Source organism: Sardina pilchardus, chromosome 10, assembly GCF_963854185.1.
Source record: "Sardina pilchardus chromosome 10, fSarPil1.1, whole genome shotgun sequence".
NCBI lineage: Eukaryota > Metazoa > Chordata > Actinopteri > Clupeiformes > Clupeidae > Sardina > Sardina pilchardus.
Window position 1 is genome coordinate 15,320,867 of NC_085003.1, and position 13,591 is coordinate 15,334,457.

A 13,591-nucleotide genomic window follows, 5' to 3' on the forward strand; every position below is an offset into this window, starting at 1 on the left:
AGACCTGCTAATATATGACATTTGCCTTACAATATTTACTCATGTGCTCTTCGTGGTACACGGATAACACATATATGATGTGCAAGATGGGAGTAGTAGTTTCATGACGGAAGTGTCAATGCATTCTGACGTGGGGGGGTGGTTATGAGCCATTTGCATTGATTTGGTATAATTGGTTTTGGTTATATTGACTGCAGAGGTCAGGAAGGCTTTCACTTATCCCAGCAGTATATGGGTGTCTTTAAAAGAACTGCTTTTAACCCATCGTCTTACTTTATGCGCCAACCAGTCTTCAAAGTTCTCAAAGATATTGCTGAATATTTCAAGAGAATTTCTTTCTTAAGACAAGTACCTATCACTCTCAGTTATACCATGTCAGATTCACCGCAGTCACGGGTGAGTGTCACGCATACCAAATCAAAACCTGAAAGAAATGCTGTAAGATTTTTTTTTTTTACTCTGCGACAGTCTCTGGAATATATATGGGCATGCATAAGATCATGATAGTTACTGTATATAACGCTACATACCATTTGACATTTCTCTGACACTTTTTAAATCGTAGATGCTTATGCATCGTGTCTTTTTTGCTGACAGGAACACAGATAACACTCTAGTAGAGGTCACATTATGTATGTAGTCTTTGAAATATTGTCTTGCAGTAAGAGGAAAATTATCAATCTTTTCTCTGACTGTCAAGGCCATTTTATACATTGGAATATCACCTTTGGTATGGTGATTCAACTCAAACCACCATATCTCATTAGCTGGGATTTAAATCATGTTTCACTCTCTTTTTCTCTCTCTCTCTCTCGGTTATTCACACCTACATGCATGAAGACCGAGAACATGCGCAGTATGGTTATGTAAAAAAATGCAGAAGAATAGCAACGTGAGCTCCTAGTGATTGGCAGGGAGCAGAACCAGCAACACAGAGAGAGAGAGCTCTCCTCCTCTGCTCTACTAAGCGCCTGGATGGCAGAGCAAGATTTAGGGCACCGTTTCACCTTTGGTGGGACTTTGGCGTAAAAAAGACGTGTAATGTTTATGATGGCCACTGTGGACCCAATAAAACACCACAGTATCCCTCGGAGCCGCGCTCGTACATCAGCTCGGGCTGTGGCCTCTTTCTGTCAATGCTTAATTAATTTACTTGACAACTCATTAATGGCCCCTATCTGAGGACGGGCTAAAAATGCTGATTATGCCCTGTGCCTTTCAGGAATCTCCCCTGTCCTGTCTCCGTCCCATGGAAAATAAAAAAGGCACATACACACACACACACACACACACACACACACACACACACTGGGAAGTCTTGTCAGAAATCATCCACAATCACTGTTTGTGCTTGGGCTGCGGAAAGTCACTGGGAGTGGTGGAGTCTCGTGCAGCCCTGAATTAACATCTCTTTACCAAACATCAAACATTGACAAAGTCCCTTTTTAGTGGTGTCTGTTGGCACGGCAACACTGGGATAATGAATTCAAACGTTTCTCGAATGTTAATTACCCCCCAGTCCAACCACAGTCCCGCATGTAAATGTGGGATTTGCATTCGGTGGGAGGCAGGGAAAAAGAGAGGGGTGGAGAGAAAAATAATAGAGGATAAAAATAAAAACAGTCACCTTAGAACATTTTAAAACACGAGAAGAGCCTCAGTGTAACAGGCGTCCTGGTACACACAACACTGATCTGAACACACTCGCTCACATACACAAGGGGCTAAAAAAATTATATTTAAAGAAAAAAAGGGAGTTGAGGAGGCCGGCGGACTGACAAGTTCAGGCGAGGCGCGCCAGCGGAATTAAAATGAGCTGCGAGTCAACAACTCCCCGCTTTCCAATTTGGACAGTGCTGACAGAGTGTCGGCAGCTGCTTGGGCCTGATTGGCAGCAAAGGCCGAGATTCCTCGTGCTTCGGCCCCTTCTCCATCTCTCTCTCTCTCTCTCTCTCTCTCTCTCTCTCTCTCTCTCTCTCTCTCTCTCTTTCTCCCTCTCTTCATTGGATTATGAATGCTCCCCGCACAGGATTACAGAGACGCCATTAATATCACCTCCCAGCGTGCGTGCCGCCCTGCACCAAACGCAACACACACACACACACACACACACAGGCGGCCGCTCGCTCCCTCGCTTGCTCACACCAAATATAGCCGGCATGGAGGGCTAATGAGTGGAGCAATCATGTTGTAAATTAAGGAACATCAGCGACCACGCCACGTCTATGCATCAGTGCAGCAACCCCTGGCCCCCTCCTCCCTCTCCCCAACCCCCCCTCCCCTTCCGCCTTGGCCCCCCCGCCTCTCCCAATAGACGCTTATTGTACATCTTTTTTTCCCCCTCCCTTGTCAGTGATGGCGGACGGGCTAATTGCCGGGAGGGTGGCGAAGCGGCGGTCTAAATCAAAACGCCGCTCCCCGCCGCTGTCGGGTTGAGCCGGGCGACAACAACAACTGATCATCTGTATCAGACGGCATAATGCCAAGCAAAATCCTAAAATAATTAAGGTCATTAGTCTATAAACAACAAGTGACACACAGGCGTAGGCACGCACGCGCACACACATACACTCACTCACACACACAAACACACACACACACACACAAATCCCATGCTCAAACAGAGAATAAATCAGAGAGGGGAGAGGAAGTGAGGATTTGTTCGGACACACAAAATCAATCACGGAGAAAATGAGAATTGCAAATATCATCTGCCATGCTGAAATGTCTGGAACCGAACGGAAGGCAAGGTAAGCCCTGTTTCCAAGGTAAAAGAGGACTCCAGTGGCCAATAATATGGAGTCTTATTACAGCAGTGCTGCAGAGCTGGTGTCATTGCTTTCATACCACTCAACCTGCCTTCATTTTGCACACATACAGTAGCATCACACTGCCACAGCATCTGTGCAGATCAGCAAGATAACACATTCATGAAATTGGTTACATGATAGAATATTTTGTATTCCAAACAAAAAAGGCAACTGCATTGTGTGTGTGTGTGTGTGTGTGTGTGTGTGTGTGTGTGTTTGCTCTTTGTAAGTGTGTACACTGTCTTTAATGAAGAGTGCCAAAGTGAATACACAAGACTAAGCAGCCTCTGCAGGTCAGTTGGTGTGATGTTTGTGTTGTGTGCTCTTGTGTGATTTAATCTTTCATAATGAGCCCAGCGGTGGCGTATTGAGTGGCATCAGGGGCTTCTGGTTTGGGCGTGATTTCCCCCCCGTGAAACAGGAAGTGCCAGGGGCCGAGAGGGCAAACCAAGGGGCTCGGCAGCCGGTGACCCTCAGCCGTAGAGTTGCTGAGTCCAGATCTCTTCGCACCTCCATGATGGAGGGTCGGCGGAGGTGAGGCGGAGATCGGACAGCTCATAAATCAAATCTAACCCATCCTTCCGCAGATGAGATGAGAGGAAAGGAGAGGAGAGGAGAGGAGGGGGGAAAACTCCTCACATGATAATCATGGGGGAATGGCGAGCAGGGGAGTAGGGGGTTAATTAATGCAACGCCGATCGATCCCGCTCAACCAAAGGGGCCCGAGTGCAATTACCGAGCGCCACTAACGCGCCGTGCCGAGCACGCTCAGTCCGTGGTTGCTCTCTCTTGTGCTCACGGATCAATCGCACAGAACGCCGCGGCAACCGCAGAAATGTGGCATTTCTACGTGTGTGATGATGAATAGTGATGAGCCAGTGTTTATTTGTGCTGGAGGTTTGTGAAATGGCCGAAAACTCAAATATCTATCTAACCTTGTGCTGTGAATGTGAAAGCCTGTGTGTTTGTGTTTGTGTGTGCCTGTGCGTGGGTGTGTGTGTGTGGGTGGGTGTTTTTTTTGTGTCAGGGCTTTTGGTGGATCCCATGGCAGCCGTGTGTCATATAGCACCCTTCAGCTTGACCAACAACCACAGCAGAGAGCAAAGTGGGTCGCAGGGTGCCACAAATTCAATTTCTGCTCCCATATGACCCACCAATATGGGACACAGTGACTCGGTGAGTATTGACATATAGCCATTTCCACCCCTCTCTTGCTCTCTCACTCTCTCTCTCTCTCCTGCTAGCTCTCTCTCTCTCTCTCTCTCACCCCTCCATCCCTCCCATTGTCCCTGTCCCCCTCTCTCTCTCCTTCACTCTCTCCTCTGTTCCATGTGTCCCCTCGTTCACCCCGAGGGCCACTTCGACACCAGCCAATCTCAAGCAGGTCACCAAACCAGAGCAGTTGGCCAGCGTCTCGGCCGGCACACACGGACCGAATAATACCCACAACACACTGCTCTGTAACGAGGCATCTGTTTCACAGCCCCCCTCCACCCCCCACTGTGGATCTGACACTGCACTACTGGCATTTTATAGACAACACTGTAAACACCCGCGTTATAAGGAGCGCCACAAAAAGAACTGCAACACAAACAGTTTAGGTGGGAACATATTTCGGCCACCGGCCATTTTATAGAAAGCGGCTCGAGAACAAGATGGGGGGGGGGGGGGGGAGTAGGGGGGGATCGAAGAGCTAATTTTCTCTCAAATGTCTCGTCTTCCTTTTGAGAGGCGCTGTGTTTGTCCTGTTAAATGCTAAGTGGTGAGAGGTGCTGCCAGGCTCCTGGAGAAACGGTGGGAGGAACGCGACATCTCCTAACAAGTCACGGCTTGAGTCTCTGTGCAGCGCTGTGTGCCGGGCTCCTCTCTGCCTTCTCGTCTGTGCTTGAGAGGCATGGCGGCATGCTCATTTGGCAGTGGCCCTGGCCGACTGCTAGCGCCGGCACTTTAGACATGCAGCTTTAGTGCCTAGCCCCTGTGTCGTGCTGCCTATTAGCCAGTCGGCTAGCTGTGAAGCGCGGCGAATGCGGGAGAAGGTGAGTGCCACATCCGCGGCGTGCTTGTTGACCTCTTCGTGCGAGAGACCCCGGTAATGACATTAACACCAGAGCCACAGTCATGACCATCAATCCCACCCTGTCCCTCCTGCTCCCACCTCCTAGGTTGTTTACTAGCGAAAAAAAAAAAAAGCCCCAACTGACCGCCACCACGACCAGCCACGTTTTAATCCTCCAGCATCTCTGACATGCACGTGCATGGCTTTAGCCAGGCTCACAGAAGTGACATGTACTTCCCTTGAATACCAGACTATTTTCTTCCCCCCTCCTTCCCCGTAGAGTCTAAGAGGGCCATTTCATCCAGTGGCCTGGTGGAAATATAAGGCAACACTTAAGGAATACCTTTCTGCTCCGGGGCAATGCATCAGCTGCCTTCAGTGGTAATTACAGGCAGCGAGGAGTGCTCACCACCTCTCTCAGCCTGGCCAATGCTCTCACAGTCCAATGCCCTCAATTTACAAAAAGACCCTTGGACTTAATGTGGTAACAGGCCCAGGAAACATGGAGGGCGGGGGGACGACGATGCAATACCCCAAAAAGGAAAGGTTGTGCTCTGCCTACTGTATGCACAAGGACATTAGGCGATGTTTAACACGGTTATAATGTTTCCTCTGAATGGGCTTTTTTTTCTCTCCTCGCAGCGTCCAATTTCCAAGTAAGCCTATTTAGTTGTTTTGGGAGCAGCATCCTCCCCTAGGGAATGTGGACCAGAGAGACAGTTTCCTCTAGAGGTAAATGTCACCCTGGCCTATTATTCAGTTGACTGCAGGGAGGCAGTTAAATAGACACACACTCCGAGAAAGGGGGCCGCATTAACCCAAGAGCACACAGACATGTACAGAATATACCTTACATGTCTCTGGTATTTATTTATTCATTTAGAAACAATAATAATGCTAGCATACAGTATATATCCCTGTGATAGAGGTTGATATGGCATATAAACATGCTAACTATGCATGCAGTTATACTAAGTTAATGAGAGATTATTTAGGCCTGTGCCCCTTAAATGGATCATTAACAAACATAGGTTTGATAGCGCAGCAAACAGGCCGTTTGAGTGCCTCTCTTAGAGTGACCTTATGGAATTGTAGCTGAATGGACAACCTCAATAGCATATGATAGCCACTCATTATTTGTGCTAAGAACATAATGACTATAGTGTGTTTAAACAAAGCAGTAGTTTGCCAGTATCAACCTGGCGTCACCTGGTAAAGGTCATTTTGATTGTTTACTGAGATGGCTGCTAAACTGGTTTCTGTTCCTCAACTGGCTGAGGGTGTTTGAACAAGGTAAAGAAGGACAGAATGCCGCTGGATGCATTGACTGAATGTTTGCACTGAGATTTGACGTGATCTCTCGCTAATGGCTAGTTTAGCTTAATTGAATGTTAAAATACCACTAACACAACAGAGGTGAAGTGTGCGTGCCACAGTGTGTTTACATTTTGCATTGATTCCATTTTGTTAAGGTCATGGCTTACATTACATAAATATGTGTGTGAATGAAGGTTGATCTTATACTATGAGGCTTAATCATACTGCTGAGTATGCATAAGGATAAAATCGGGCCAACCTGGCTATTTGGGCCCACACATGTTTTTTTCAGATAGTGTCTATGCATGTCTGACTTTGTGTGTGTGTGTGTGTGTGTGTGAGAGAGAGTGTGTCTGCCTGTGTGTGTCTCTCTCTGTGTGTGTGTGTGTGTGTGTGTGTGTGTGTGTGTGTGTGTGTGTGTGTGTGTGTGTGTGTGTGTGTCTCTCTCTCTCTGTGTGTGTGTGTGTGTGTGTGTGTGTGTGTGTGTATGTGTGTGTTTTGTGGGGTTCCATTTTTTAACAAGAGCATGAGAGAAGAAAGGCAACCAGCCAGACGTGAAGACAGGAGAGGAAAAGGCAGAGATGGAGGTTCTATATTCAAATAATATTTAATCCTATTAAATCCAAATCCAAACCATGGGTTTGACTTCTCTGCCTTCTCTGCCCCCCCCCCCCCCCCCTCTCTCTCTGCCCCCCCCCCATTCTGCCTCTCCCACCTTTCTTGAGACATGGTTGAGTCTGTCTTTTTCATCAGTCATCTCCCTAAAGACTGCCCAGCCGAGAGGGAGAAGCAACGTCAGCATTCAGCCACACACACACACACACACACACACACACACACACACACACACACACACACACAGACACACACACACGCACCAGCAAAATTCAGCTTCGTTCTGTCCCCAGCTGATTAGCCATGTGGATGTGTGTGTGTGTGTGTGTGTGTGTGTGTGTGTGTGTGTGTGTCTGTATGTCTGCGTAAGCCCATGTACTCACACACACTAGAGTAAGAGAGAGAGTGCACACACTCCTCCAGCCCCTCAGCATCTTTCAAGGTGCAGGAACAGGACTGTAAGGCTGCACATATGTCCTGTGCTGCATTATTGGTGCATAGTTAGAGTTCAAATTGATGGCTTGACTGCAGTGATCTGGTGTGTGCCAGCTCACATTGCCCTCATAAAACACAACAGAGCAGCCCAAAGGGCTTGAGTTTACAGACTCTCACAGCCAGTGGACATGCCTCCTTCAAAATGAGGGGGGAGACTGAGACAGAGAGAGGGATAGAGACTGGAAGAGAGACATTATGAGTGGATGTAAGGAGAAAATAGTGAATGACAGTCGAGAGAGTGACAAAATCAAGGGAATGAAAGAGGCAGAGGAGCACAGCAGTGGACCGCAAGCAAAGGAGGGAGAGAGAGAGAGAGAGAGAGAGAGCAGGGGATGAGAGAGCCGTGGAGAGAGAGAGAAAGAGAGAGGGAGAGAGAGAGGCAGAGGGAAGGAGAGAGAGGAGGGGGTGGATGTGTTAATACACAAGAGCACTGCATCAAACCAATGCACAGCGCGGAAGGGGGTGCGTCAGCAGTACATTCACGTTTCAACTGAAGGACAAAAGGAGGAGATAGAGCGGCTCGTCTTGGCTGCCTGCAACAGCAACACATAAAGAGAAATAGAGAGAGAGAGGGACCCGCTCGCCCAAACGCCCGCCCGCCCGTCCGCCTGCTCGCTCGCTCGCTCGCTCACGCGCGCACACACACACACACACGCGCACACACACACAAAAAAAAAAACGGCGCGGAAAGGAAAGGGGAGGGGAGGAGGAGGAGGAAGGTGGTGGTGGTGGTGATGGTGGCGGTGTGGTGAGAGGGGGTGGGGGGGGCAGTCAGAAAATGTTGCCGTGGCTGCTGTCGCTGCTCCCGCCTGAGCTGTGGACGGACTTCTCCTCTCCGGTGTAGCGTTGCCGCTGCCGCTGCTTCCGCCGCTCCGTTCCTGCTGCCGCCACTGCTACCGCCGCTACCGCTACCGCTGCTGCTGCTGCTGCTGCTGCCCCTGGCTCCAGTGCTTGACTAAGCTGGCTGGCGCACTCACTGTGTGTGTGTGTGTGTGTCTGTGTGTGTGTGTCTGTCTCTCTCTCTCTCCTCTCTCTCTCTCTCTGCTGCAGCACAACCGGTCAGCCCTGCTTGTGATGGCAAGAGAAGGCTAACTGCCACAACTTACCACCTCAGGACTTTTGGCGAGTAGGAGAAGGGGGGGCAGGGAAAGGAACGCCAAAAAGAGAAACAAAAAAAAAACAGAAGAAGGGATTTTGGTGGGAGAGCTGTCGCACAAGGAAAAGAGGAGGACGAAAGAGAAGGAGAAGAGGAGGAAGGAGGAGAAGAGGAGGAGGAGGAGAAAGCAGAGAGAAGGAGGAGGGTGAGCGGAGGAATCCTCCGCAAGGCTGCACTCCGAAATCAACGGCACGTCACAGACACAATCAATCCTTCTCTCTCCCTCTCTCTCTCTCTTGCGCGCGCGCTCTCTCTCTCTCTCTCTCCCTCTCTCTCTCACACACACACACACTCTCTCTCTTTTCTCTTCTCTGTCACAGAGTGGAGCAGAGCTGCGTTCTTAAGCAGAAGCCTCACCGCTGCTGCTGTCCTCTCTCTCTCTCTCTCTCTCTCTCTCTCTCTCCCCCCTCCTCCTCCTTCTTCTTTTCCTCTCTCTTCCTTTCTCTCTCTCACTCACTCACTCACTTGCTCGCTCGCTCTCTCTCTATCCCGCACCAACACCACCCCCGAACCCCCCCTCTGGAGAAATTGACGGATTATTGCTAACTGTGCGAGCGGCAGCCTGCAGCTGCTACACCGATGGACCAGGGGAGCGCAAGCTAGTTAAAAAATGCAAGACGGAACGACCGCAACGTGCGTCTATTAGCCCTTTTCTGGATTTGTCTGCGAACGGCTAATCAACCGGACAAGTGTCGGAGGGTGGTGGAGAGAGAGAAGGGAGAATAAAAAAAACAAAAAAGTAAGGAGGCGGGGGGAAGACTTCAACACAAGGGGAAAGAAAATCTGGACTTGGGATTTTTTTTTCTCTTCAATCTTTCTTTTTTTCTCTCGTCCTTCCCGCTCTGTGTTGGTTTGTGTGTTATGTTAATTGCTTTTGATTCATTTTGGCTGTTTTTCCCCCACTGTCTGCCTTGGTTGAACCTGCCTGTCCACAGTACTGTGATGGAGCCGCACAAAAATATTCAGTGGTTTTCAGCATCGGCTTCCAAGGACAATCAGAGGGGGAGATAAGGGGATGTCTCTTCTAGGCACGATGGATCCATGCACCTGCTTAGCTCTCTGGGCCCCTCGTCCCCAACTGGTTCATCTTAATGCGGCTTTTGTCTGGATTTAATAGGAGCCATTTTGTTGAATTGCTTCTCTGTCCACTTTACACTTTTCTGGAGGAATTTAAAAAAAAAATGCTCAACTGCTCCTTATGGGGAGCATGAGTGAATGTGATCCTGTTTGCGCTTGCTGATCTAAAGCGGGAGACCAGATCTCTCAATAAGCAAAAAACCCATGAGGTAAGTGCTGATTTTTATTTTAACCCTTTAGTGCTTCTTGTGTCTCTGTTGACTCCGGTTTTACTTGGTTTATTTACCCCTCCCCCCTTGCCCCCTTTCCCCCTATCCGTCTTTCTCCACACAGCATCCTCCTGCACTGTCGATGGAAAAAAGAACGAGAGCCTTGCTCAAACCAGGGTAGGGCCAGCTCTCCGCCCCTGAGCCGAATCCCCACACAATGTTGAATTATGAACGTGCCACATCATGAGTCTCTCAGGGCAGGTAACTGTGCACCGTGCCTGGAACTCAGCCCTGCTCTGTGCAGTCTACCTCATGGTGCGAGCGTGGAGTGCGTGCGCAGCCCCCTCGGGCCCCCTCAACTGCCCGGCCGTCTGCTCGTGCAGCGGCCAGTTCAGTAAGGTGGTGTGCACCCGCCGCGGCCTCGTCCGAGTGCCCCCGGGCATCCCGTCCAACGCCCGCTTCCTCAACCTGATGGAGAACAGCATCGAGGTCATCCAGGCGGACACTTTTCGCCACCTCCACCACCTGGAGGTCCTGCAGCTGGGCCGCAACTCCATACGGCAGATCGAGGTGGGCGCCTTCAACGGCCTGACCAGCCTCAACACGCTGGAGCTGTTTGACAATCGGCTCACGGTCATCCCCAGCGGCGCCTTCGAGTACCTGTCCAAGCTGCGGGAGCTGTGGCTCAGGAGCAACCCCATCGAGAGCATCCCGTCGTACGCGTTCAACCGCGTGCCCTCGCTCATGCGCTTGGATTTGGGCGAGCTGCGGAAGCTGGAGTATATTTCGGACGGCGCTTTCGAGGGATTATACAACTTGAAGTACCTTAACCTTGGAATGTGTAACCTGCGCGAGATGCCCAACCTCTCGCCGCTGGTGGGACTCGAGGAGCTGGAGATCTCGGAGAACTTCTTCCCCGAGATCAAGCCGGGCTCCTTCCGGGGCCTCAAGGTCCTGAAGAAGCTCTGGATTATGAACTCCAAGATCACGCTGATCGAGCGGAACGCCTTCGATGATGTCACGGGCCTGGTTGAGCTCAACCTGGCCCACAACAACCTCAGTTCCCTCCCGCACGACCTGTTCGCGCCCCTCAGCTACCTGGTGGAGCTGCACCTCCACCACAACCCGTGGCGCTGCGACTGCGACGTGGTGTGGCTCTCGTGGTGGCTGCGCGAGTACATCCCCACCAACTCCACGTGCTGCGGCCGCTGCCACACGCCGGCCCACATGCGGGGACGCTACCTGGTGGAGGTGGACCAGACCACCTTCCAGTGCTCGGCGCCGTACATCCTGGACGCGCCGCGCGACCTCAACATCTCGGCCGAGCGCGTGGCCGAGCTCAAGTGCCGCACGGCGCCCATGTCCTCGGTGCGCTGGCTGCTGCCCAACGGCACGGTGCTGACGCACGGCTCCAACCACCCGCGGATCCTGGTGCTCAACGACGGCTCGCTCAACTTCTCCAACGTGCTGCCCAACGACACGGGCATCTACGTCTGCATGGTGACCAACGTGGCGGGCAACTCCAACGCCTCGGCCTACCTGAACGTGAGCGCCGCCGAGCTCAACACGTCCGACGTGGTCTACTGCCCGCCGACCGACGCCGCCCTCGAGGTGGACCCGCCGGTGTCGGAGGACGCGCTGCTCAAGCCCAAGACCACCACGGTCACGGCCTCGCCGTCCGTCTTTCAGCCCGTCTTCATCTCCACGCCCACCGTGCTGCTCCAGACGCCGCGGCCGGTCTCGGTGCCCACCTCGCCGCAGGGCACGCCGCGCCCGCCCTCGCCCAGCCTGGACGACATGATGAAGACCACCAAGATCATCATCGGCTGCTTCGTGGCGGTCACCATGCTGGCGGCCGCCATGCTCGTCGTCTTCTACAAGCTGCGCAAGCAGCACCAGCACCGCAGCTCGGTGGCGGCCGCCAGGACTATAGAGATCATCCACATGCAGGAGCAGGAGCAGGACCTGCCGCCGCCCGCCTCCTCGGGGGGCTGCCTGCCCGGCGAGGGCCTGCGTGGGGACCACCACCACCACAACAGCATCTACAAGCCCTACAGCAGCGGCGGCGGCGGCGGCAGCGGCACCTACAAAGCAGCAGCACACGGGGCCATGTGGACAGAGAACAACATCGGCAACTCTCTGCACCGCTCGCGGCCCACCGCCACCACCACCACCACCACCATCAGCACCATCCATGAGCCCTACCTTAAAAAATCCCACAAAGAGAAGGTACAGGAGACTCAGATCTAGCATCTCTCTTTCTCCCCCCACCCAGCCCCCAACCCCCTCAAATGACCCAAAACTCCCACCTCACCATTGCCTTTACTCTGTGTTTTTGACTTCTTTTTTCACCCTTCATCTACACATGCAATAGAATGCACAAAGAAAAAAAAAGACAGCAAACCACTTTTTTGTACAAAGTGCAAAACTGAGACTGTTTTTCTTGTACATGCTTATACATAAATATGTGAAAAAAAAGTATATATATAAATATATGAAATCAGTCCACTATGGGATGGTGAGAACAAACAGATTATATTAAAAAGAAGAGGAAATTTAAACTTTTCTAACCTGTAACTTCTATTTAAAAGGTTTGAGATGTGAAGATGTCAGATGTCATTGAAAGATGATAGTAGACTTGTTTGAAAAGGGCATTCTGTGATTTTTAGATCATGCTAGATAGGATGCAGAAAAAACTCCATTTATACCCAGAAGACTTTCATTAAAAAAAGGGAAAAAAGGAACAAAAAAAGAATATGTCCCCCGAATGAATCTTTACAGGTTTATCTTGTAAAAGCACCAAGAATTTGTACCGTGCCAAATGTTCAACTGCACCTGCAATAAAAGGATTTTGTTGGAGAGGGAGAGAAAAGACGACGAAATACTACAAATACGATACAAAATGTAGTTAGAAGGACCTCCGTCTAAGGATAGCGTTTTGAAACTGAAGGATATAGTCTGCTGTCTAGTAGCTATCGGCCAAATGCTCCTGGACTGCACCACGGATCCGCAGCTAGTGTTTAACTCTGCGTTTGCTGAGGATTCAGTCGGAGTTGTCCCCCCGTATTCAGTTCTTTCTTTCCCTCTCTCTCTCTCTCTCGGTAATTACCAGGCCTGCTGTTCCAGATTGCTCACATTATTCTCCAGTTCCCTTTGCTCTAGGGGAATCCAGAGGTTGTAATTTATCACCCCCCCCCCCCTGTCCAAACCTTCCCCCGCTTCCTCTTCCCCTCCGAACAGTTTGTTACAAACACATTTCTCTGATCTTGGTTGCTTTCTATATTTCTTTAAGGTCCTGGTCGCCTTCATTACGGCTTGTGTAGCTTTTAGGGCTAATTTAGTCAATGCATTACAACAGTTGCCTCAGAATTAGTTTTTTGCAAGGGCTCAAATGGGATGGTTTTTTCCTCCTTCAGAAGAGCAGAGACTGGGTGCAGTTGTTTGGTCGTTTTTGCCGCAAGTATTGAAAAAAGAGATAAAAAAAGAAAAAAAAATTGAAATAAAAAAATGCTTACACTTAATCTTTTGGTGCAAGGGAAATGAATATGAGTGTTTGGGGTTGTGGGCTGTCCTCTCCTGGAGTCATTGAAACAGTGTTTTTTTTTTTGTCTTTTTTCTTTTTTTTCATTATTTCAAGCAACACTATTTTTATGAGGAGTCTACAGAGGTTACAACAAAAGAGTAATAAAAAAACAACAGCACTTCGTTTGTATTTCTCTCATCAAAGTTCTTTCTGTTTGCCTCTTGACTCCCTAACCCCCAACCCCCATACCGCCACCCACTCTCACTCTCACTCACACACACACACACACACACACGTTGATTCATTCTGCGCTGCGGTATTCCTGGGTGCTGG

At 50.3% G+C, this 13,591-nt stretch overlaps 1 protein-coding gene across 1 annotated transcript; it reads left to right on the forward strand.

The window, feature by feature from the left end:
• Positions 1-8,795: 8,795 nt before the first annotated feature.
• lrrc4.2 (leucine rich repeat containing 4.2) lies at positions 8,796-12,922 on the forward strand. The gene is made up of 2 exons (XM_062547403.1): positions 8,796-9,735; positions 9,860-12,922. Exon 2 carries the CDS (start codon positions 9,979-9,981, stop codon positions 11,983-11,985), a length of 2,007 nt encoding a protein of 668 aa, XP_062403387.1. The 5' UTR covers positions 8,796-9,735; positions 9,860-9,978; the 3' UTR covers positions 11,986-12,922.
• Positions 12,923-13,591: the final 669 nt, after the last annotated feature.